This window comes from Callionymus lyra, chromosome 6 (genome assembly GCF_982586985.1).
Source record: "Callionymus lyra chromosome 6, fCalLyr1.hap1.1, whole genome shotgun sequence".
In the NCBI taxonomy this organism is placed as follows: domain Eukaryota; kingdom Metazoa; phylum Chordata; class Actinopteri; order Syngnathiformes; family Callionymidae; genus Callionymus; species Callionymus lyra.
This window is the reverse complement of record NC_141823.1, coordinates 14,915,206-14,940,898: the sequence shown is the minus strand read 5'-3', so window position 1 is coordinate 14,940,898 and position 25,693 is coordinate 14,915,206. Positions and strand designations below refer to the sequence as shown.

General features: G+C 39.6%; 2 protein-coding genes across 3 annotated transcripts; one reads left to right on the top strand and one right to left on the bottom strand.

Annotated features, from left to right (window-relative positions):
• Nucleotides 1–540: 540 nt before the first annotated feature.
• Nucleotides 541–6,180, bottom strand: leo1 (LEO1 homolog, Paf1/RNA polymerase II complex component). The gene is made up of 14 exons (XM_087793820.1): nucleotides 6,098–6,180; nucleotides 5,477–5,640; nucleotides 4,933–5,258; nucleotides 4,615–4,823; nucleotides 4,385–4,489; nucleotides 4,216–4,313; nucleotides 3,986–4,134; nucleotides 3,028–3,112; nucleotides 2,870–2,964; nucleotides 2,668–2,802; nucleotides 1,910–2,045; nucleotides 1,316–1,508; nucleotides 1,144–1,241; nucleotides 541–892 (listed from the first exon to the last, which is right to left on the bottom strand). The coding sequence occupies exons 1-14, from the start codon at nucleotides 6,153–6,155 to the stop codon at nucleotides 704–706; spliced, it is 2,040 nt and encodes a 679-aa protein (XP_087649946.1). The 5' UTR covers nucleotides 6,156–6,180; the 3' UTR covers nucleotides 541–703.
• Nucleotides 6,181–7,066: 886 nt separating this feature from the next.
• On the top strand, nucleotides 7,067–19,293 carry tmod2 (tropomodulin 2). 2 transcript variants are annotated; one of them, XM_087793819.1, is made up of 11 exons: nucleotides 7,109–7,168; nucleotides 7,842–7,928; nucleotides 12,176–12,398; nucleotides 13,143–13,299; nucleotides 15,014–15,136; nucleotides 15,220–15,294; nucleotides 15,362–15,492; nucleotides 15,569–15,676; nucleotides 15,756–15,899; nucleotides 16,405–16,549; nucleotides 17,872–19,293. In XM_087793819.1, the coding sequence occupies exons 3-11, from the start codon at nucleotides 12,273–12,275 to the stop codon at nucleotides 17,904–17,906; spliced, it is 1,044 nt and encodes a 347-aa protein (XP_087649945.1). In that variant the 5' UTR covers nucleotides 7,109–7,168; nucleotides 7,842–7,928; nucleotides 12,176–12,272; the 3' UTR covers nucleotides 17,907–19,293. The 2 variants fall into 2 exon arrangements, with proteins under 2 accessions (XP_087649944.1, XP_087649945.1); XM_087793818.1 differs by lacking the exon at nucleotides 7,842–7,928 and having other exon boundaries at nucleotides 7,067–7,168.
• Nucleotides 19,294–25,693: the final 6,400 nt, after the last annotated feature.

Genomic DNA, 25,693 nt, shown 5'->3' with positions numbered 1-25,693 from the left:
AAATTTTGATGAACAATGTGAGAAAAAACACATTATTTGAAGTATCTCCTCGACAAGTAATAAGTAATTCAGGCTGGACGCCCAGACTTCACAAGAACTTTGATGACTTCACTAGTCTGTGTGTGCGTGTCTATGCATGTGTACATGTAGAGCACGTTTTTGTGTATATGCAAATGTGTGTAAGTGCTGGTTTTCAGGTGCATGAGTGCAATAAGATATTTTATGAATGTGCTTTTCAAATGTATGCGTGTGCGTCATACAAATTACATAGTGGTTCTTCCGCTTCTTTTCGGTAAGTATCCTGAAATATCCCCAGCATGATTGTGTTTACCTGCAGAACCACTCCTACCTGTTCTAGTTAATGGGCCTTTCCACTGACGTCTGCACATCATTGTCCTGCATGTCATTGAACACAAGGACGAAGGTTCTTGCCGTGACATATTTTCCAAGGATATTCCTCAGCATAAATGAGTCAAAAATAGCTGGTTTCATAAGAAGGAAAATGTATGAATCACGATCTAAATGATCAGGGCACGAGAATCATTGTTACATAAGACAAACGCTTTATTTCACGCCTGCACTTTAAACAACATAAACAGGCTCGCCCGCACACTTCTTGAAAAAAATGTACAAAATAGGACTTTTATATACCATGATCACTGATAATACAGTGGATTGTTAAAAAAAAGAGAGAAGGAATAGACTATTCATCATCATCGTCATCATCATCATCATCCTCCTCCTTATCAGCTTTGTCTTCTTCCACCTCTGGCTGCTCCTCGTCGTCTTCTTCGTCACTTATGACATATTTCTTTGCTTTCTTTGGGGCCAGTTCTTCATCGTCGTCATCGTCGTCGTCGTCTGCCTTTCGTTTGCTCGAACCCTCACCCTCCTGCAAGAACAGATGACGCAGGGATACATCGTGTCAGTCGCTGAGGGCAGCAGACATTCTGTGCAGCTCGTGAGGACAGAGTGTCATGTTCCTCTGATATCGCTGCTTTGTCGGAACAGTCAGGGCACAATTAATTGCTTGATTATTATGTCAGGCCCTATTTCCTGGTTTATCGAGTACACAAAGAACAGGATGAATGACGTGTCTGTGTCGCACTGCCCCCTGTCTGTCGTGCAGAGTAATACGCCTACCTCGTCGCTGTCGAGTTTCTTGGCTTTCATCAGCCGCTGGGCCTTGTCGTCATCCGACCCTTCGTCGCTGTCTGACGAGTAGATCTTGGATCGCTCCTCTGAACGGACGAGAATTTATTAGAAGGGATTAACACGTTAAACGGAGACAAGAGCTTGTGAGTCGCTCCTTCACCTCTCAGTCCGCCTCCCCCTTTGTATCCTCTCTTGATGGCTGCGAGACTGATGGCGTCGTCTCCCTCTTCATCGTCGTCGTAGCGGTCTGGCTCCAGATAACTGCTGCTCAGGCCTCGCTGGTGCTGCTTCTCCCTCATCCTCCTCTGCTGGGACTCTCTGCGGATGGATGCACGCAGGCGCTCTTCCTCTTTCTGGAGGAATAAAACGGATATTTTAATGTCTTATATAGAAAAGTTTAGGATAAAACTAAAACTAAACGAATGAAATAAAACTTAATTACTTCAGTCAGCAAAGGATGGTGAACGGTCAAGCTAACGCATTAATAAAAAAACATAACCTAATATACATTTACAACAGAATTCAACGTTAAATTCACAAATGTATCCTCTGTTGAGTCAACAAGTTTTCTGAGCAGTCATTGGGTAAACGATGCTATCAGCCACAACCCGAGTTGACAATACAAAACCAGCCACTGAAACGTTCCGACATTTTTATTTCCAGTGATCACAGAGTTACATAATTGTGTCTGGACAACCGTGGACAGGTCTGACGGGTGACAAGAGGGCTTAAAATCAAGTGAAACAAACACTACCTTGATCATTTCGGTGCGCTGCGACTCTGGATCTCGACCAGCCATCGGGAGGATTCTGATCTTCTGGGTCTTTGAACAACGGTCGGCTAAAGACAATGTCATTTTCCTGTGGGTGGCGCTGTCTGTAGAGTGTGGCCTGTAGAGAAATCATGAGTAACGATCAGGATTAACCTAAATATCAAACATTTTATGGTAAATTGATTCATAAACCATAGATCAATTGATTCATGTTGCATTTTTTTGTATGCATTTGGTAAATTATATGAGAGAAAAACATATTTGGAGGCATCTCAAGATTGTTTGAGTCCTTTAACAGTAAAAAAAGAGGCTGTCAATTCACCGTGTTTTAGTTTGTTGTTGAATGACATTAGCAGTATTAGCTCAGTGAGCTGCTTTTGCACTGATCCGTATCAAAACTCAGGTCTAATCTGATGTTAATACCTACCCAGAACAAATGCTATTGTCCTCTCCAGGAAACATGATGTACTGTACAGCATACTTTGGCTGGAGTTTAACTTGTTGTCTCGGTCTACAGAACATCCAGGTGGACTTTGGGGTGCTAAGAGGCTTACGCAGTTTCTATTGTGAGCTGAGCAGCCAGAAGCAGGTGGATGAAGGACTTCGGACCATATTTCAGTGCAGCTTAATCAAACTAAATAGCGTTCAAATCCTTAAGAAAGACAATTATTCTGCCCTCTGACTCTCATCCCTTGTCCAGGCTAGTATAATTCACCTGATGCACGGGTGTTAAACATTACCTGAATGTGAGCTTGGTTTTGAAGACGGCCTGTCCCTGCAATCCAGTACCCTGACGGATGAACAAGTGGTTGTGGTCGCCCTGGAGTGGAGCTTTGTAGACGTCAAAAACTTCATTGCCCAAGTGGAGAGACATGCTGTGGGGAGTGTTTTGAAACGTTAATTCCTTTTCAAAGCAGTCCGGACAAACCTTCTCACACACACCTTCCATCGGACCACTTGACGATGCGAGCGTTGCTCTCTCTCGTTTCGATTCCCTCCTCATCTCTCTTGGCCCTCCATCGAATTGTATTTTCCACCTATCAGAGAAAAACTTGTTAAAAGGTTACGATTTAACAGCAACTAAGAGAGAGGTTGCAAACCTTCAGCTTCAGCCTGGTGCGCCCCTCTTCGTCCAACATCTCCTCATCTTCAAATTCATCCTCATAATACTGAGGATCGAAGGGTCTAAAGTTGGAAGTTAAAAAGGAGATTTAAAAGGTTGAAAATTATTCCAATGAACAGAAAGAATCAAAAGCAAAGTTCAGTCATTTCATAAAATGCAGAGCTGAAACGTTTTTAAACCTTAAAATTAAATGACACCTTTTCAGACTAAATTATCTTCATTCAATCACAGCACTAAAATGAGCCTTTCCTGGTGTAAGAATCTTTCCACCAGTCGTTGGTCTTTATGGAGCCTCAAACATGACATAGTAAAAAAAAAAAAAATTAATTGTGGCCATAAAATACCAAATAACTAATCTTTAATGAGACTTCCATGTGTCTTTTTGGAGGAAGATAATGAGCTTCAGCCGCTACATCAAAATGAACAAACATTTTTGGTCTATAACTCTTAAAAAATAACAGATTACTTTGAAAATAATCCCAACCCTTAGTCCACATGACGGCGAGTAGAAAATGAGTGAAGTTTGAATTTTAATTAAAGGTATTTTTTGTCTGATCTAATTCCTTTTTATGTTCCTTATTATGCTTTCTCAGACTGTTTTAATAGACACTGCAAGGCCATGATGTCTATTGAAAGGACAGACAGGCTATGCTAGAACTCTTCTAAGTAAAAAAACGTACCTCTGTTTTTCTTTTTAATCTGTGTTGAGCTTCTTTTTTTTTAACTAGCCATAATAAAAGACATTGTTTTGAGGAACAACTAACCATTGAAAAAAGGGTTTCATCTCTTGCTTTTCTTTTGTTAAGGGATTATTTATACCTCAGTTTATCTCATTTTCAACTTTTTAACCATGTCATGATAGGGCTCTGTAGTTCTTTGCATTTACTACAGACAATCTATGCATTACTCAGGTGAACATCAACCTATTGGCTCACCTTGGCTCCACAGACAGGAAGTTAGGGAGCTTTACAAAGTAGAGGTCAGATCCCAGGTCAGTACTGACTTTAGGGATCTCTACTTCTATACGAGTCTCGGGTGCAGGCTCTTCCTCAGGGTGATCCCCATCCATCCCATCATCCCTATCCTATATAGGGATCAAAACAAAGGCTTTAGAGACACAAAACCAATCCAGACAGAGGTGATGTAGACAATAAACACTGCAGACCATGGGCTGTCCTGGAGTCGGCGGCTTCTCTGCATCGCTGTCGGAGGAAATGTCGTCTGCCTCTCCAAACAGATCATCAGCAGCAGCTTTTTTTTTGGCTGCAGGAAATAAATCAGGAAGAAAAATTTGTTTTCTGTTTGAACGTTTCGGATCAACTACTCGTTCTCACGTTTCTTTCTTCCGATGTCACTGTCTGAATCAGAGTCGGAGTCTGGTTTAGCTTTGCTTTTCTGTCGGAGAAAATCATCCTCACTGTCGCTTCCTTTAGCAGATCCTGTAAAAATGAGAGATTGGACCACGAGTCAGGCTCCGAACAGGATTTAAAAGCACGACATTTTGACAAGAAAAAAAGTCTTGTCTAGATTGAAAATGAACTAAAATACATGAACAAGTTTGTACCAGATTTCTGATTCCTCGGCTCATCATCATCAGAGGTCTCCCTTTCTTCATCCGTGTAACGTCTTTTCTCTTCCTCGTCTTCCGACTGGTCGCTCTTTACTCCTCCTACCCACTTCTCATCATCTGATTGGTTCTCTCTACCAGAACCCTCAGCTTCAGAATGAGGGGTTCCAGGTCCTGACTGAGGGGTCCCAGGGTCACTGTGTGCACTAGTTAACAAAAATGAATTTAAGAAAAATGAATTCAAAGTCATAACTAAATATTTTTGGGGAAACACAAGAAATTCAATCCGACATTAAAGTTCATCTGCTTCCTTACCTTCTTTCTGACCGGGCGCTGCCTCTGTCCGAGCGAGGGCTTCCTGCCCCGGACATGACACTTCCTGCAGGGCTGCCTCCATCAGAATGACGCGCTCTATCTTCCTCATCTTCGTCTTCATCATGGCTGTGTTTTGGGCTGCTCTGGTGTTCTGCATCCGAATGGTCGTTTTCCCCTTGGTCTGAGTGAACGCTGGCTTCCGAGTGATTTCCTCCCGAACGATCTGACTGGTTGTCGCTGCCGCTGCGCTGACTGTGTTGACTGCGTTGACTGCGCTGACTGCGTTGACTGCGTTGCTCATCGTCGCTGTCGTCTCCGAACAACTCCTGCACAGTCGACACAAAGAAGATTTTTAACAAACTGTTTCATCAAAAAGGGAAACTTTATTTAAAAGATATGTATTCAAATTCTTACCCCTGCTGCAATGTATACAAACTGTTACTATAAGTACTAGTATCATATCAGTAAATATATTAAACATTTCAAAACGTTCTCATTTAAAGTATGTTTCACTTGTCTTAACCAAACATGTGAAATAATTCACCTTATTCATGCTTGGTTTTTCCTCCCCGTGTCCTCCCTCTTCATCCTCGTCTCGCTCTCTTTCGCTGTCACTGCCGCTTCCAGACGCATTGCTGGCAGACCGAGGTCTCTCCTGCTCCGACTCAGATCCTGAGCCGGATCCTGATCCAGAGCCGGAGCCAGATGCTAAAAAAAGGAAGATGTATTATTTACCATTCTGATTTGTTTTTAATCAATGTTTGAGACATGCACTAAGAGACACTGCGTATTACAAATTAAATATTAATAGGAACAATGGATTTAATCCTAATTGATTATTTATTTTACTTACTTTACCCATTTAAACAAGTATTGCCATTTATATCAGTATCTTACACCGGATAATACTTTTGTATACTTAAATATTTTTGCTTTGCTCATTCATTTTCTTCCCCTATTATTATTTAGTATATCTATCGAGGGAACGCCCTCGATAGATATACTAAATAATAATAATAACATGCTCCGTTTCAGTTAAAGTTCTATGCTATATCGGTTACTGTAAAACTCTGCTCTTTCAACAGCCAGAAAAGATGGATATATTTTGGGACATATTAAGCTCGACTAAATGCATGATCTGTGAAGCACAAAGAAAAGTCAGTACCTCGTTGTTCATTGTCGCTTTCCCCATCACTGCCGAACAATTCATCCATGTCCGCCATTTCTTGTAAAGAGCAAACCAATGACCTACCGGAAACAGATACTAAGCGAAGACAGTTTGTTTCCGGGGTCGACCAGAGGACTTTAACTTGATGTAGTAACACGCAACTTCCACTAGGGTGTACTAAACGCTAACCAACATTTTTCAACTACAACTACTAAAGGCTTCAACTACAAAACTATTTAACATATCATTGAAATACACTTAAGGTTGAAGACAACAAAGGCTCATTAGTTTATGTAGAAGTGTATAATATTTTGAAGGTTGTTTAAATAATCATTTGTTGGAGAAGAACAGATGCAAAATAATCCTTATCATGTTGCTTCAGATAACAAAGGGAAGGAAAAACACATGACTAATAAGTGCCAAAATGAACAAGACCGTATGATAGAAGATAGATCTGTTTAAAATGGCAAATATTAGTGAAAAAGTTATTTTATGGGGTTTGTGTGCCACCATATGGACGCACAGGCCTCCCTTGAATCTGTTTAAACATAAAAATAATAAAAGAAAATGAATGACATTAGAAACTTCGAAATATTGACATTTATTTTTTAGGTTTGACGTAAAAGACAATATAATTCAAACCAATACAGAAATACAAAATGGAAAACATTATTAATCATTCCAAAAAAGTTGAGTAGATAGTTTAAAAACCAAAACAATCATTCAAAACCATAATGCAATGTATTTTGTGCAGAAGAGAGACGATCAAAGCATCACTTGTGGATCGCAGGAAATACTTTTTAAACAACTTCTGCTTCTGTTAATGTAATTTACCTTCTTTTTCCCCGATCCTCTGGGATACTGCTAAAGGGGCGGAGTCCTGTCCGCTATTGGCTAACACCGAGCAGGCTCCTTCCTGATTGGTCCAACGGAGCATCCGTCAGAAGGACTGCGCTCCGCTCTTTCCGTGTTGCCACCCTTTGGGTTGTATCTCAAGTGCTGGAAGCAGCCTTCACACAGTGACGACCGAGGAAGTGTTTGGGCTTTTATTCAACTCATTTTCACTTGGTAAGGGCCTTTCTTACGTTCATACCATTCTACACGAATGACTTACTTTCTTATTTTCATCTACTTTCACTTAACGTGTGTGCTCGTGAGTTTAGCTTGAATGCTAATAGCTTGTGTCAACTGAATCATGTTAGCGTGTTAGCATATGATCGGATGTCCACTTTAACAACGCCAATTTTTAATAGATATGTATTAATGTATGTTATTGATTTTAACTTGTTTCTTTACGTAATTCTGCTGTGTGAATGTTCTTAGTTTAGTGTAGTCGAAGCGTCAACTGTCAGCTGCAGCATCTTCATCATAAACATGTCAACATTTTTCCGGCTCTAGATCCTTATAAACATCAATTATCTTCTTAAACTTAAATGGTTTTGGTTTCACACTCGTGTCCCCGCGTTGTAACACACTTTATGAATGTCCTGGCTGCGATCTAGACTACTGGTTCTACTATATAATCTCAGCAGCCCATCCCTAACATTTAGAGCAACAACATTAAACACCAGTAATATAGTTATATAGTAATATCGTTTTGCTTTCCGGGGGAAAAAAAAACTGCTGCTGGCATGACTCATGTTTGTGGAAACAAGTGACTTTGCGTGTGTCTGGTTGACGTACCTGGTGTGGTGTTGTACACGTCACTAATGGCACATTGTGTATTTGTGGGGTCACTAAGGTGGTGTGAGCTGCAGGCCTCGATGGTGAATCAAGGGTGTGGTCTGACAAGAACTTGAGTGAAACTTGTGTGAAACCAGTGACTCAGGTATTGTGACCAAGAGGAATGTTTGTCTGTATTTGTTTGTTTCGGTGTGTTAAGTGCTGAAATAGCATGTTTTCTCTTTATCTTGTATCTTTAACTGATGATTGTGACGACAGTATCAACTTCCCTCGGCGTGTTGTCCAGATAACAGGCTCATTGTATAAACTACGATCCTTTCATGTTGGGAAACGCAGTTAGAAGCCTATAGTTTTAACTAACGTATCCATGTCGAGCTGAAAAACAATAACTACTTTAAGTGTGCTCGAGGTTACGCAATACGTCTTTGTGTGATGCAAGTGTGTTTCTTGTACAGTAGTGTTTGTTTGGAAAACACTCCACTTCCTGCCTACCCTGTGCCAAGCTCTGACATTTTGAAGAATAGAGCAGCTTTTGAACATGATGTAGACGGTCTAAAATAATTGACAACGGCATGTTTTTTACACAACAGTCAATGTTCATGACTTCAAAATCTTTCTTTATTAGTTAGAGTGGTCTGCCTAGTCCTGGTCTGTTTGTATACTCGTGGATGGGCTGTACTGAAATAATAAATCACAAATGTGGGATAAATAGAATATTATTTTCATCATCATCATCATGCTAAATTTATAGTGGAATGACGTAAAACTGTGGAGACTAAAATTGGGTGGTAGTATGTAGGATGTGTTTTCCCGACTGTAGAAGAGCTGGCTTGATCTAACTATAGTCTCCCTCTGTGTGTCAAAGAGGCGGCGGTGTACTAAAATTAATTTAATAACTAACAATCTACTGCTTCCTGTTCTTCCCTGTACAGCCCGTTTGTCTTTTTCAGTGGCAGCTTCTTAGTTTTAAAGAAACGGAACATGTATATTCTGGAATTATTAAGTTAAAATGACCGTTCTTGTTTCAAAGTTCTTGAAAGCTGATTTGTCCTCCTTATATTACCCACAGTATACATGATTGATCATTTGTTTCATTCATTTTTACTGCGGCATGATAAAGCTAATTCCCTCATTGAGGGATGACTCTAACCCCCGTGTGGAGGTCACTGTAGTAAAGGCCAAGGTGAGTGAAGTGTACAGACTAGTTTGGCTTATCATTGGCTGTGAGCCATCTGTTGTTGTGTTGGGGGATTAGCAGTGAAGAGAAGGAGAAAGCAATCAATTAGACTGGACTAATGGAACCTTCTCGTGTCTTCACCCTGACCTGCGCTCTGCTCTGGCATCTGTCTGCACAAGACCATCACTTTCTGTCCGGACTCACAAAAGTACACACACTTAACCACTGTGTTTTAAATGAGTTCGATTGTTTCAAAGTGCAGCAGGCTTGGAGAGGAAATGGGCTAATATGGTAACAGCTTTATTTTGGGCTTGTCTTGTCATAAGAGCATTATTTGTGTGTGTTGACGTTTGCTCTTTTCTAGCCCAGCTCAGCACAACACAACTCACCATTATGTTTATTCAATTTGGAGTAAAATCAGTTGAACTTAATTAATTATTAATACTATAATATTAAGTTGTTTTTTTAAGAACCCCTGAATTGTTGGTGTTGTTTGAACCTAACGCTCAACACACATTTCTGTTTTTGGGAGGGCTTTAAAAGATTATGTCGGCGCTTCCATGTGTTTTCCATTTTGTGTGACACTCGCACTGATCATGAAACATGAACCGCTCCAGTGCGACAGCAACACAAGCACAATATAGATGATACCAGAAGTCCTTATAACCACCTACATTTTGCAGAATTTCAGTTATTTTCTTTAAGAATGGTTTTTCACAGAGCTACCATTTTGATGTAAATATATTATTAAGATCTCCACCCTACATATATATCATTCATGAAAGAGAAGATGACTGAAATAAACTACTACCATAAAGTAATATGAATGTGTTTTATCTATCCATCTATCTATTCCTCTCAAACTATTTTTGTTATATTTATCATTGTATTGAGTATTTGTTTCATCATTGTTCTTTTAATGAAATGGGTCTAAATACATTTTCTGCATTTAACATTGAAGAAACTGTTTTCATAAAAATGTTGGAATTGGATTTTAATTGGAAAAAATGTTCAACACCAACTAAAGATACAAAAAGCCTGACACTCTTGTGGCTGCTAGCCAAAAGCTAGTAAAGCAGGCTGGTTCTGCTATAGGATGGAAACAAAACTATTTTGGCAGCTAAACCTGCAGGTTTTCTTTAAAACAAGTGTTCCTTCTCCACGGTGAACTTTTGACGTTTCCAGTACTTGTAGCCAGAGGCAAATGTATCAGAACATTACAATCCCTGTAATCATTAAAGTTGGTCCGTAACTGCAAATGAATGTTTCACTGTCTGAGCTAATCAAAACTTTTACTTCTGTAGTTTTATTTCAATGAGTAATCCAATAAAATCCTGTATCTTATTTGGTTAATTCAGAATTCAATCTCATCACTTTTTATTTCATATCTGTATGAGGGACACATGTAATAAACATTTATTTTTTTCTACTTAAGACCAGCCTTTGATCATTAAAATTCTAAGCAACGATGCCCTGAATTTAACGCCTACATCATGGAAGCATCATCTGAATTGCACATTAAACATTATTGTTGGCGGTAAATGTTGACATTTAGCCTGACGTAATCACCAGGAGACGCAGTCAAGTTTGTAAGTGTCCCCAGTATGACTCATTCAACCATGAAGATTAAATGAAGATTATGCAGCAAGAGCCTACTTGTGTCTTATGGAAACCCATTGGAATACATTGCTTGGGCAACGACGGAACAGAACCAAGCGTTCTGGTGGGAGAATCCCATCTGGCTGCTCCTGGAAAATGACTGGAAAATTGCAAATAATCTGCTGAAAAACCTGATTTTTTTCCAAGCTCTGGGTCTGCATAGTCAGCAATTTTAGAAATGGTTCTGATAGCACCTTTAAATGTTATTTTCCAGTAGTGCTTTTAGAAAGAAAAGACGATGATTTGTTTACGTAAGCGTGATTCCTTTATTTGTTGTGCGGCTTATGTCCTGATGCTGTGAGTGTAAATGCCAGCAGCTACTGTGTTGTGTAAATATATGTGACAAATGGGACTGGAAACATCTGCAGAGGTCAGCAGGGAGTCTGGTGATGGTGAGGTCATGCAGTGTACAGGCTGTGGCGTGGGAGAACAAGCTGAAGGCCTACTTAATTTATCTTGACACAACAGAGCTGAGTTTTATCATGCTAAAGTTTTATGATCTAATTCACCCACCTTGAACTTTGTATTGCTGGTGTCTTGAGTGGGCCTCAGTTACAGGAAGTTCCTAGTGATCCTCCGGGGAGCGGTCAGATGATATGATGGGGAGAGTTCTTCCTTTGTCCCATATTAGAGTTTGGCATCATCGCAGCTGAGTTCGGGTTTTGTTTTACACGGTGAACACAATGTTTGGGTCAGTTCCGACAGAATGATCACATTCTCGGGGCGTGTGACGCAAATGTTTGGTCACATTGGCCTTTGCTATTGTCCTTTTAAGTGGCACGAATTAAAATGTGGACGCTGACGCCTAGTCACCTCATATTATATATTATATAACATTGTTTTGTTTTTACAATGAAATGCACTTTCGCAGTTTCCTGATGCCCAGTGTTGCATTTTTCATAGAGATAAATATGATTTAATAATTATAATTAATTAATGATTGTGACTTGCATTTAGGTCTGGGTATCGATCGAAAATCATACCAGTACTGATATTGATACCTCCACTTGGGTTCTGATTCCTGACAGTGCTTTTTTCGATAACGGTTTCATGAGTTCAATTCCAACAAAAATAACATTTCATTAAGCATCTTGGGTTTAACTTTCCAGCTTTGGTGAATTTCCAACACTTGCAAACAAGTGACAAATCAATCAATTTCTTTGACACTTGTTAGTTTTCTTGTGGAAAAATCCACACGTCATCCGGCTTCACGCCTTTTACTGAAACTTGGCACCGAAAGACGAAGTTTGTTCCTCTGTACTACCAAAGCATTACCTGCATTTGCTGCTTTGTAAGCGAACTGACATTGTTATTTCATAAATTGGTAAGGTTGAAACATTTTTGGTGTAAAAAGTGTGTACTTTGCTTTTTAGGGTATGTTCATTAGTCGGTCACTTTATTTATCTATCTTACAAAGATGTATTTAAATCACTGTGACATTGGAAAAGATTGTATACTCAGAAGAAGATTTTCTGTTCACATAAAGCATGAAAAAATAATGAAAATATTAAATTGTTAATTTATTGTCTGTGTTTTGTTTTCTCTACTTTTTCTAGGAAGCACTCTCCCTGGTCTGGCCCAGTGAGCTGACAAAGAAAAAATTGTCACCTGGCTCTGCCGTTGACTGTTGTCTAGAAAGATATCGCGGGCATCATGGCGTTGGCATTTAAGAAGGACTTGGAAAAGTACAAGGACCTGGACGAAGATGAGATCCTCAACAAACTGTCGGCAGAGGAACTGAAACAGCTGGAGACGGCGCTGGAAGAGATTGACCCTGAGGTCAGAAGTAGGAAGAGATTCTTAAGAGCTTTGAGGCTCTTAGGGAAATCCCGAGAGTGCGAGATGAATGTTTCCAAGTGACCATCTTTTCTTTGTTTTTTCTTAATGATAAGTATAATAATGAAAATTACATTCAGCAAAATGACATGTTTTTTGTGTCAATTTGGCAAAATAAAATTCTAAAAAGGAATTTCCATTTCACAAGCAAACCCCAGATTCTTGGCCTTTCTAATGCAGACAAAAAGTACTGAAGTCAACCTTCTCATCACCAAACACTTGACAATTTGTAAAAGTGTTTTTATTCTTTATTAGTTATTTTCTTTTTACACATTCGTTTTATTTGTTAGACCTTGTGGTTGCTGTTTTCATGTGATGATTGTTTTTTGTATTTATCACATAAGGCAACACGCAATTAACGTCAAAAATGGTTAAACTCCCCTGAATTTACTCTTGAAAAAACACAATTCTTTAAGATTAATATTTATATTTAAACCAGAATATTAAAGTCCTATAAAGTCCTGCTGCTTGTATCTCAAACCAACAAAGCCCAATATCTGAAAATCTAAATAAAAACTATAAAAGACTATTAGGCGCTTTATTATATTTTTTAGGTATCCATATTTTTCCATTTCATAGTTAAAGTTTTTAGAAAATTTGAAACGCTACAAGCTGCCACGAAACAGAGGGCTATGTTTTATTTACGGCCTCCGAGGTCCACTAAATCATCTTGTTCCTCTCCCACAGAATGCTCTTCTTCCTGCTGGAATGCGTCAGAAGGACCAGACGGGCAAAAAAGCCACCGGATCGTTTAACAGAGACAATCTCTTGAAGTACTTGGAGAAGGAAGCGATGGAGCACAAGGACGTAGAGGACGTAGTGCCTTTCACCGGAGAAAAGAAAGGTGCCAATATAAAATGAGTTTTTAAAAATTAAGCTATTCCATTTCTAACAAGAGTCCGGATGCAAATGTTGTGTCACACGCACACACACACACACACTGTAATTACCTCTGTCCCGCCATCACGGTTGTTAATAATGCACGTAATGCAATCACGTGTCCTTCATATTTCGTGTAAGGCTGCGAGGCACTTTAACGTGTTCTAGTTCATTCATGAAGTAAAATACACTACTAGTCCTTTTTCGCCTCTATAGAAAGTGCTTTTGATGCCTCTCTTTTTTTATTTGTTTTCTAAGTCTTCGTAATGATTGATCCCTCTTTGTTGTGATGGGACATGTCATTGCAAGATAATGTCAGTTCTGGATTCAATGAGAGACAGAGATGACCTTCAGGAACTCTCCTGCTGAGGTCATTACTTCTATGGGCTCTTCAAATGGCAAATATTTGAAGTAAACATGAAAAAGTGTTTGTCAATCCAAATGACTTTTCCCCTGCGGGAATGTAAAAAAGGAGTATTTCCACTTCATGCAGGAAAAGGTTGAGCTGACGTATTTAGCTGGTCTTTACGAGCCTGTAAGAAACGTGTTGCCTGAGCGCGCTTGTGTTCCCTTCCTTTGACAACATGGAAAACTTGAATCATTGTGGTTCTGAGGAATGTATCCCCTCTCCTTGTTATTCTCACCCCCTGCTGATAAAAGGCGTGTGTGTGTGATTTACACGCAATAAATGGTGCAGAACACCCATGGAAAAACAAAGATGAATTGTCAGTTTTTCAAGGTAAACATTTACTTGTCCAAGAGTGATAAGCTCTGTTTATAAACTCATTTACATTATTTACAACACAACTTTTTTTCAGCCTGTTGTTGTTGCTCTTAGTAACCAGTACATGTAATAACTGATTGCAGTGTTTGCTTCACACATGGTTGATGCACAATTTGACTCGAGCTAATATTAACCCCTGAAACATCAGAATAGTTTTCTCACCAAACATGGATAAACAGATCAAGACTCTGTTAATGGCTTCGTCAGATACAAAGCTGGAGCTAAATTGTTGCATGATGCATTTACTGATTCACGGCTGGTCTGCTAACAGGAAGTGCCAGAACCCCTTCAGGGACCAGTGGGAGCAATAATGCTTGGTTGATCTAGAATGAGGAGCGAGTTCAGGGGGTTTGTTGTGTAAGAAGTCAAGAAAGTCTGTGAGAGGTTCGTGCTCTCCACAAATGACAATTCACTTATTGTTCTGTAACTTCCCTGGTCTCGTCTTTGTTATGTTGTCACTGCAAAAACATGATGTGTTTCAATTAATAACATGTTAATATCATGTGATTATATTTACATTTTTAATTAACTTTTCCTCACACAATTTCTTCTTATAAGGCGTATTGTTATTACTTCTAATCTGTGGTCATGTTTTTTCATCAATCAATTATTACAATAAATGTTTTTTAATTATATTATTATAATGTTATTGTGGTATATTCAACGTGTAGTTATGTTTTCTTTTTCTAATTAAGTTTTATTTGTAACGACCCACATTTCCCAGATTAAGTTTAAATATCTTAATTTATTTGTGTCAATGCTACAATTTCTAGACTTTTTTTTGGACATCAGATCCAAAAATAATAGTTATTGAGTGTCATAGACTAAGTATTAACTGGTTTCATAGAAGAGCTAAACTTTTATCTCTTTTCTTCCTTTCCATTCCTCCGGATAGGTAAAGTATTCATACCGAAGCAGAGAGCACTGGAGTCGCGACAGGAAGAGGTTACGACTCTTGATCCAGAGTTGGAAGAGGCTCTATCCAGCGCCACCGACACAGAACTGTGTGATCTCGCAGGTAAACGCTCGTTGACTTGTGTCGACGTCTTCGTAGACTTCTCTCCCACCTTCCATTCAAATAACTGTACTCTGCCGACACAGCGATCTTGGGCGTCCACACACTGGTCACCAGCACTCAGACGTACGACGGGACCCGGAGTAAAGACGGCTACAACAGTAAGGGTCGGCGCACGGTTGGACGCGTGTTCCGTCGACTAAGACGCCTTGTCGCATTTATTTCCAGATGTTATCAAAGGAGAGAAGATGAACCCCGTTTTTGACGAGCCTCCAAATCCCACCAACGTAGAAGAGACGCTGCAGAGGATAAAGAGTAACGACAGTTCTTTAACGGAGGTCAACCTGAACAACATCAAGGTGCCGATAAACGCATGAGGGCGGAGCATTTGTAGGTATTTTTCCAGGGTTAAAACATTTGTTCTTTCGTCTTCAGAACATCCCGATTCCCACACTAAAGGAATATGCCAAAGCTATGGAGAGGAACACGCATGTCAAGAAGTTCAGTCTGGCAGCGACACGGAGTAACGACCCCATCGCTGTGGTGAGAGAAGATTTAACAACCAAGACATTGGAAAGCATGTGATGTGCAAACACATTTCAACCTGATGTTGTCCCTCCAGGCCTTCAGTGACATGCTGAGGGAGAACAAGTCGCTGCAAAGTTTGAACCTAGAGACCAACTTCATCACTGGAGTGGGAGTGCAGGCTCTGGTGGAAGCGTTGAGAGACAACGAGACGCTCACAGAGATCAAGATCGACAACCAGGTAAACAGACTTGAGTTAAGGCGTTAAATATCTCACTTTGTTACTGACGGGAAGTATTACTTTCTCTTTTTTTACACAAGTTATTCATGTAAAACAAAAGAAAAAAACAAGTGAGCATGAATTACATTAAAAAAAAAAAGACACAATTTTTCCATTTTCTTTAACGATTCTTTTAATTAGTCCCTGTTATTTTAATAATGCTCCACTAGACTGTTTCAGGCGACCAGTCTGGAGAGTTTGCCAGCGTCACATGACTGCCTACTCTTTACAGACATTTTAAAGTTACCAAGAAACGAAAAAACGAGTCAACAAGAGCCTTTATTTTATCCAACACCAGGGGGTGCCAGAAGCACTATTGTCAAACCTACGTATTGGGCCTTTAATAACAGTTAAGGAATAGTGATGACGATGGGCACATAAGTAGAGTAATACTAACTACAATACTCGGATGTCAATAAAGATGTTTACAACAAACTTCATTCTTTTGTGTTCCCTCGTGTTTCAGAGGCAGCAGCTGGGCACCACAGTAGAGATGGAGATCGCCAAAATGTTGGAAGAAAACACCGGCATAGTGAAGTTTGGCTATCACTTCACTCAGCAGGGGCCTCGCTCCAGAGCCGCCGCCGCCATCACCAAGAACAACGACCTGGGTACGACACTCGTCAATCATAACTGTTTGTTCAAACTGGCATTATGTCGCAGCTCTTCCCATCCATCATTCTCACACCAGGTGTTACATGATGAGAAGGCAGATGGCGGATTAAACCAGGCTCCCTCTCTCATGTTTGGTTCCTTCAGTCCCTCCCGTGACGATCATTTCTGTTTTCTTTTAGCTCCTCGTCCAGTCAGAACGTCGGTAGCTCAGGTCTGGTGCATGAGTGTGGCTCAAACTCTCTCGTGTTACTCATTAACATGGTTTACTCCCACAGATTTGAGTGAGTTCTTCACAGAACTAACACGTCTTGAGTGAGAGTGACAGCATCCTCTTGTGTTTTAAATGTCTCTCAGTCTGTGGAGGCGACGATCACTCGCGGGTTCAGTCCTGACTAACTGTCGATGGTTGACCTGTTTGGAAGTTTATCAGTGACGTCAGACGATTGATTGTTGAATTTGACATTTCAAATGTTGACACGTTTTTTGATGAAATGTTGCATTAGATGTTTTTTTGGGAATAGTTGAATTCAATCATTTGTATATATATATATATATATATATATATATTTTATATTTAATATAAAAATGTTAGTATATTAGTCGCACCAGACAATACCAAAAGAATACAGAGCTACTTGATCTTTCAACCAATCATGTGACGTGCTGATGATCATGTGACGACATGGAAGCATACGAGTGGTTTGTAACACTTTTGGTATTGTGTGGTTGGACTTAACGTTTTTATATTGAATTTAAATAGGCTACGAATAAAAAAAAAAAGAATTTAAAAGACTATGAATAAAAAGATATTGAATTTAAAAGACTATGAATTAACAGATATTAAATTTTAAAGACTGCATTTAAAAAATATAGAATTTAAGACTATGAATACAAAAATATTGAATTTAAAAGACAATGAATAGAAACATTTTGAAAAGACTACGAATAAAAAAATAAATAATTTAAAAGGCTACTAATAAAGAGATATTGAATTTTAAAGACTATGGAAAAAATCTTATTGAATCTAAAAGGCTATAAGTTAAAAATATATTGTATGTTTGAATATTTGGTTTTACAATATAAAAGTAATCAATTTTGAAAATATTTGAATTTTATAAATTAGATTATTCAATAAACACAAATTATTGAATTTGAACAGTTAAAGAAAAAAATAGATACCAAACAAAAACTACATTTCAAATGTTAAATGTTAAATTCAACAGTCAATATCCTGATGTCACTGAAACGCCTCCATAGACCTGCATGTTAATGGATTAAAAAAAACAGATCATGTGTTCATGTCCTTCCTTCTCTCCAGTTCGCAGGAGGCGAGTGGAAGGAGACGGTTACTAGACTCCAGCTTCTCCTCCGACGTTTGCTTCATCTCACCACGTGGAATAACTTCTGCCAGTGCCCGAGTCTCATCTCACTGCGTGGAACTCCAAGTCTTGTGCCAAACTGTGCGGGTCAAGGCGCATCTAACAAGAACATGTCAACTGAGACGAAGGAAAAAATAACTGGAATCTGCCCCTCAACCATTCTTAAATGTCTTCATCCTCATGTTGTTATCGAAAGTGCACATCTTAATTAGATTTTAGCCATTTCATGTCAACAGCTCCCTTTTTTCTTTGATGAGCCCTTAACATCTGTCCGTCGTTTTTAACCTTTTTTTTTCTTCTTCTTTTCTAAACTCCACTCATGTCCTCCGAGTTAGAAACTAACATTCCGTGAGCTTCGTCCTCTGTCTGTGCTCGGTGTAGGTCACTCGGTGTGTTGTTGAATGATGGGATGTCGACGCCCACCTGGCTCACACAGAACAGACGGGAGTGCCGCGTCGGCTGCAAGATTATTTTTGACCAAAACTTTTTCTTGTTCTACATTTAAAAAATGACTCCATCCTTCGTTATGAAAGAGTGCAAAGGGTGAGGGTTGTTTTCAGCTTAATCATGGACCCGAATAATCTCAGATATTGGTGTAGACATGCCAAAGATCCGGCTTAGTTTAGGCTCTCACGTTACATTAACTGGATGTTCTTCTCCGTCTAACACATGTTTTCACGGTAGCCAAACTTAAGCATCTCTACATTTGGTTTCTTCATTTTTATCAGTAATTAACTGCTTCTTACATTCCACACAACGATCTGATCTCATCTCCTCCTTGTTCTGTGTGAGGATCAGTCGAAACGTTCGACCTTTTTCCCCCCTTGATTCAAGAACGCATCTGTGTTTGCATGTTTTTCTCGTACTTCAAACTACTGCGATCAAGACTCGTCACGCGGGTGTTTCTGTCCTCACGATATGCTGTGGATGAATGAGTTAAAAAAACCACGTCCCTCCTCTGGTCGTAGCCGACACAAACCTCTCTGGAACAAACGTCCACGCGCTGCAGCAGCTCAACAGTAGCATGTCAGAAATAATCCTCTTGACGCCATAACATCGTGTGTGCCTCCAACCCTCGGTACACGGACCCGGTTGATGTGACCCCTTTTCAGGACTTACTTGAAACCGCGCTCACGACCCTTCGACTCGACCAAAACTTACCCTTCGTTGATGCTTTTTATTTTAACACCCATTTTGTGTTCTCTGTAAATAAGTTAAACATCTCAAAATGGCGACACGACCCGTGTGTTACAGCGAGCTTACTCACCTACTGCTTTAACTCTGTGTATGACATGTAAGAACCCTGGTGAATGACCGAGACTGGCTGGATATGAACCACATCAATAAATGTTTTTACAAGACGCTCCTCCTGCTGGTTACTGGAGAGACGATCACATATTTAAGCTCCGTCTGCTTATCTTTAAGAACAAGCCTTGGGCTCGGGGAGTCGCCCACAAACACTCTTCCTCTCGGCGGCTCCAGCGTCTGATTGTTTGCACATGCCTCGGCGCTGATGTAATGCTATGACTCCATCGCTCTCTGAGCCCTGCACTGCTGCTGCTGTGCGAGAGTGTAGTTGTGTCACTTTGGTGAGGAACACTTGACGCACAAATGATCGCTCGCACAACGATGCGATCATCTGAAGAGAATGTGAGAAGACACTCCTCAGGGTAACTTTTGAAGTCTGCTCTCCGTTGTTGTTGTTGTGCAACATGTTGCTGTCTTGACTTCCATGTAACCATAGAAACCACCGCCAGCCTACTTCCAGGAACCACATGTGGCTTTGATGAACAAATCACAGGTGAGGCCCAGGGGCCAGATCTGGCCCGCCGATGTAATAAATGCGGCCCACAAAAGATTTAAAACATACAGTCACAATAATAGTACTTTTTTTTTTCTTGAGTTTATATCATCCATGCAACAATATCCATGAAAAGGTTTATTTTCATACATAAGGCACATTTTATTCTACTGCTTGACTGATGATTGTGTTGCTGCCCTGTAGTGTCACTGTGGGAGGTTCCTGACTACAAATTCTCGCTGTGCGGAAGAACAATACTATGGAGCCTCAAGGAGTAATACTCTGAAGCCTCTGGAAAAACACGACAAAGCCTCACTGCAGTGGAGTAATAAAATGCCGCCACTCTGAGTAATACTACAGTGCCTCGCGGAGTAATACTATTGAGCCACTCTGAGTATTAAGGATCCTCGAAAAGCAGTACCACGAAGCCTCGTTAAGTAATACTACGGATCTTCAAGGAGTAATACTATGGTGCCTCAAGAAGTAATACTATGAGCCTAGCGGAGTAATACTATGGTGCCTCAAGAAGTAATACTATGCAGCCTTACAGAGTAATATTATGAGCCTAGCGGAGTAATGCTATGGTGCCTCAAGAAGTAATACTATGCAGCCTAGTGGAGTAATACTATGCAGCCTTACGGAGTAATACTATGAGCCTAGCAGAGTGATACCATGGTGCCTCAAGAGGTAATACTATGGAGCCATGAGGAGTAATGCTATGGTGCCACAAGAAGTAATACTATGGAGCCATGAGGAGTAATGCTATGGTGCCTCAAGAAGTAATAATATGCAGCCTTACAGAGTAATACTATGGTGCCTCAAGAGGTAATACTATGGAGCCATGAGGAGTAATGCTATGGTGCCTCAAGAAGTAATAATATGCAGCCTTACAGAGTAATACTATGGTGCCTCAAGAGGTAATACTATGGAGCCATGAGGAGTAATGCTATGGTGCCTCAAGAAGTAATACTATGCAGCCTTAAGGAGTAATACTATGGAGCCATGAGGAGTAATGCTATGCAGCCTAGTGGAGTAATACTATGCAGCCTTACGGAGTAATACTATGAGCCTAGCGGAGTAATACTATGGTGTCTCAAGAAGTAATACTATGCAGCCTTACGAAGTAATACTATGGTGCCTCAAGAGGTAATACTATGGAGCCATGAGGAGTAATGCTATGGTGACTCAAGAGGTAATACTATGGAGCCATGAGGAGTAATGCTATGGTGCCTCAAGAAGTAATACTATGCAGCCTTACAGAGTAATACTATGGAGCCATGAGGAGTAATGCTATGGTGCCTCAAGAGGTAATACTATGCAGCCTTACAGAGTAATACTATGGTGCCTCAAGAGGTAATACTATGGAGCCATGAGGAGTAATACTATGGTGCCTCAATAAGTAATACTATGCAGCCTTACGAAGTAATACTATGGTGCCTCAAGAGGTAATACTATGGAGCCATGAGGAGTAATGCTATGGTGCCTCAAGAAGTAATACAATGCAGCCTTACAGAGTAATACTATGGTGCCTCAAGAGGTAATACTATGGAGCCATGAGGAGTAATGCTATGGTGCCTCAAGAAGTAATACTATGCAGCCTTACGAAGTAATACTATGCAGCCTTAAGGAGTAATACTATGAGCCTCGAGCAGTAATACTATGGAGCCTCACAGAGTAATACTGTGGAGTCTTGTTGAAGACTTAAACCTCCATGACTTGTCTTCACACACGCCTTGTTTGCCTGAACAAGCTCAAGCTATGACTCTTCACCCAATTTTATAATTCCTTGGACCTCCGCCTGATTCAGTAGAACACACTTTCTGTCACACACTGTCATTATTGTGTGAGATTCACTCACTGGTGAGTTGATTTTGTCGTCAAAAACAGCTCATGAGGTTGACGGAGAGGAGCAGTCGCTGGAGAAGGAGTTCATGTCTGGTAATCCTTCTCATTGACACAGTGTGATATCATGTGATGCTCAATCAGCTTCTAGTCTGGAGACAGGATTATATTTCTCGCAGCCTCTGGTGCTGATGGGGATTAATCTAGCCTGGATAACAGATTACAAGATAATTTAATGCAATAATGAAGCGTGTTGGACATGAAAACATCATTTTCTGTCGGATTTGTTATTTCTTATAAAGAGTTTCACTAATTCATTTTTAACATCATGAATGTTTTACTGTATTAATCACCACGTTTGCCAAATCACAAGATTTAATGTATAATTATATCTATGTATCTGCCTTTCTTCTCCTGTTTAGAGATTAAAGTCCACATGTGAGCAGAACCAGCGATGATCAAACTCTCGTACCAGGAGGATTATGTAATCTTCCTAATTGGAAGCAGATGAAGAGAATACTCACTTTGGGACTGAATCGTAGAACAGATGTTGCTGTTTTGTTAAAGGGCAACTGATTGTGAAAACACAACTCTCCTGACTTACATGTCCTGATGATGGATGATGATGATGATGATGATGATGATGAGGACGAGGAAGATCAGGATAGGGATGAAGATGAGGATGAGGAGGATGATGATGATGATGACGAGGAGGAGGATGAGGATGAGGATGATGAGGAGGAGGATGAAGATGAGGATGATGATGATGATGACGAGGAGGAGGATGAAGCTGATGATGATGATGATGATGATTATTATGATGATGACGAGGAGGAGGATGAAGATGACGAGGAGGATGATGACGAGGAGGAGGATGAAGATGAGGATGATGATGATGATGACGAGGAGGAGGATGAAGCTGATGATGATGATGATTATGATGATTATGATGATTATGATGATGACGAGGAGGAGGGTGAAGATGAGGATGATGATGATGATTATGATGATGATGAGGAGGAGGATGAAGATGAGGATGAGGATGAGGATGAGAATGATGAAGATAAAGATAATGATGAAGTTGAAGATGATGATGATGATGATGACGAGGAGGAGGATAAGGATGAGGATGAGGATGATGATGATGATGATGAAGATGATGATGATGATGATGATGATGAGGATGAGGATGATGATGATGATGAGAATGAGAATGCTGAAGATAAAGATGAAGTTGATGATGATGATGACGAGGAGGAGGATGAGGATGATGAAGATGATGATGAAGATGAAGATGACTATGATGAGGATGATGATGAGGAGGAGGATGATGATGAAGATAATGGCGATGATGAAGAAGATGATGATGATGGTAATGATGATGATGATGATGATAAAGAAGATTATGATGACGATGATGATTATGATAATGGCGATGATGAAGAAGATGATGACGATGATGATGATGATAATGGCGATGATGAAGAAGATGATGATTATGATGATGTAATGATGATGATGATGATAAAGAAGATGATGATGACGATGATGATAATGGCGATGATGAAGAAGATGATGATTATGATGATGAAGAAGATGATGATGAGGGTAATGATGGTAATGATTATGATGATGATGAAGAAGATGATGATGACGATGATGAAGATGATCACATGACAAGAAAATCGAGTCAACAGCAAGAAGTGAAGTCATTTGAAGTTCAACCACACAGAAGTTCCTCTTAAACTCCACTAACACCATAAATTTGTATTTTTCAAGCCGTAGTGAAAGTCCTGCTTGGCAGCGAGAAATGTGTTTCTTCAAATTGATGGTTGGCTCTTGGAATATTGTCTAAACCACAAACACATCTTTAAACCCGGAGTTCGTGTTTGAAAGGTTTTCTTTTGCCCCAGTTGGAAAAGATCACTCAGTAATTACTGTTTGAAAGTCAGTCTTTAACCAGTAAACGATACAAATGAACGTCACTTGCACCATCTAGTGGTGGACAGTGATGGTTTTAACTGAACTGCAGTAACGCGTGTAGACAGGCGGTGGCAGTAAAACACCAACCACTTCTGGCTGACTTTGTTGACTGATCTTAAGGTAAGGTAAAACTTTATTGATCCCTCAGGAGGTCTCCTTCGGGAAATTGTTCTTAAACACACTACATTCAATTACACACGTTCACATAATTCTAGGAACAAAAAGAACCTCGAATATGACTTTTCTAGATAAATAAAAAAAAAACGTCTGGGAAATCAAAACTCGCTTAAAATTATTTATAAGATATATTTATATTTATTTTTATTTTTGGAAATGTCCTGTATTAAAAATGAGTGGGTACATTTGATCACAAAGAAACGATTGACGATGTTGAAAATGTAAAAAGAAACAATTAATTTTATCCTGAAATAAAAACAACAAACATGTCAGGTGGTTGTTGACTTACGTGAAAGATCAGGTAGTTGTAATAATTGTACGTATAATATTTATTAAATCCCATAATGTGAATATATTTTTAAATGTATTTACATGTAGTTATAATGCTCATTTTAGAAACGTGTTGATGTTTTTTTCTCTGTTGATTCGTTGTTACTTCTGCAGGTCAACAAAATAATTAAAAGGTCAGAAGAAGTTTAACTAAACTTTCAACACGGTACATACATTTGTAATTCGTTACAAAGCAGATCAATTATATATATGTTTATTTGTTATGTTACTGTCTAATTTGCATAATAACTGATCAAAACCTTCAACATCTTTCTCATCAGGATTGTTTCCTTCATGTCACTCCAGGTCTCTCTGTGCTCTTAGTTGGATTTCCATTTTAAAATGGAGGTAAGAAGCTCCTCTGTGAAGGGGTCGACTACACAAAGGCTAGATCCACTGTCTCACCATGCGTCTGCATCCGTCGATACTGAATCATCACCTGCCGCTTTTGTGTTTGTTTGCCGTGCGACAAACCAGAATATCGTCTCCACAACAACACATGAACCACCTTTGAAATGCTGCAGGAAAGATGGGGCCGGTTATGAATAACCGAGGGTCATTGAATGGCCCACAAGAATGAATCCTAAATATTCATGAGCTTGACTGAGAGGACGTGGAAGGGAACAGCGGGCCCTCAAATTTTCCATGACATCAATAATGACCTCCTGATGGGAGGGAAATGAATGTGGACCTTTATCACTTATTCACAGGAAATCAGGATCCTGTCCACCGTGGTCTGGGTTTATCTCGTACATGCAACACATGAACCTTCCTCCGTCATGTCAGGGTAAAGTTCGGGCAGATACACAGACGGTACAGATAAGCTCCACAGATCTCTGGTTATTTAAGCGTGTAATGAAGGTAATGCCTAAAGATTGGTTTTTCTGTATTAAACATTGAAAGTTTCATTTCCACATTCGTTTTGAGTAGTAACATCAAGTTCTCTAAAAGGATATTTTTATTTCCCCAAAGTGGTTGACGACGCTTCCGCATTTAATCATGTTAAAGAAGATGAATTTTTTTAATTTTTTTGTGTTGTTGTAATAAAACAAACATCTTTTTTTTCATTATTTAAAACATTTTTTTTTTTTTTTTATATAAAATTTTACTTTTCATTCAGGAATAAACAATATCGACAACAAATTAGTAATACTAATAAATGACTGGACAAAAAGAAAATAAATAAATGGAAAGCTTGTTACCATATTAGACTAGTTCCCAAATTACAAACTCATTTCTACCACCCAAGTGGTCCAGAGGTTCGACAAAGAGCTGCTAAATTTTGGAACCCAATGTGAAATCCTCACTGTACTTCTAAACCTATAACTTTTTTGAAGCCAAAGACATTTTAAAATGTTGTCAATAATCCCCCCCGATAAAGTCGCATTGCTGTTGTCATTTGATTATACATAACTTAGTTTGGCCTGCATTTAAACATTACAATCAATTTTCATCTGCAGATGATCATTTCATGTGAACCAAATCTTGTTTTAGTTCAGACGCTCTGCTATCTGAGTGGATCTCAAAAAGAACTGCCTGTCTTTTACATAGTGAGAAGATAAGTGCATTAGCACTGGCATCTGGTGACACATGACCTGAGGGGCGGGGGGGCAGAGCCAGACTCACAC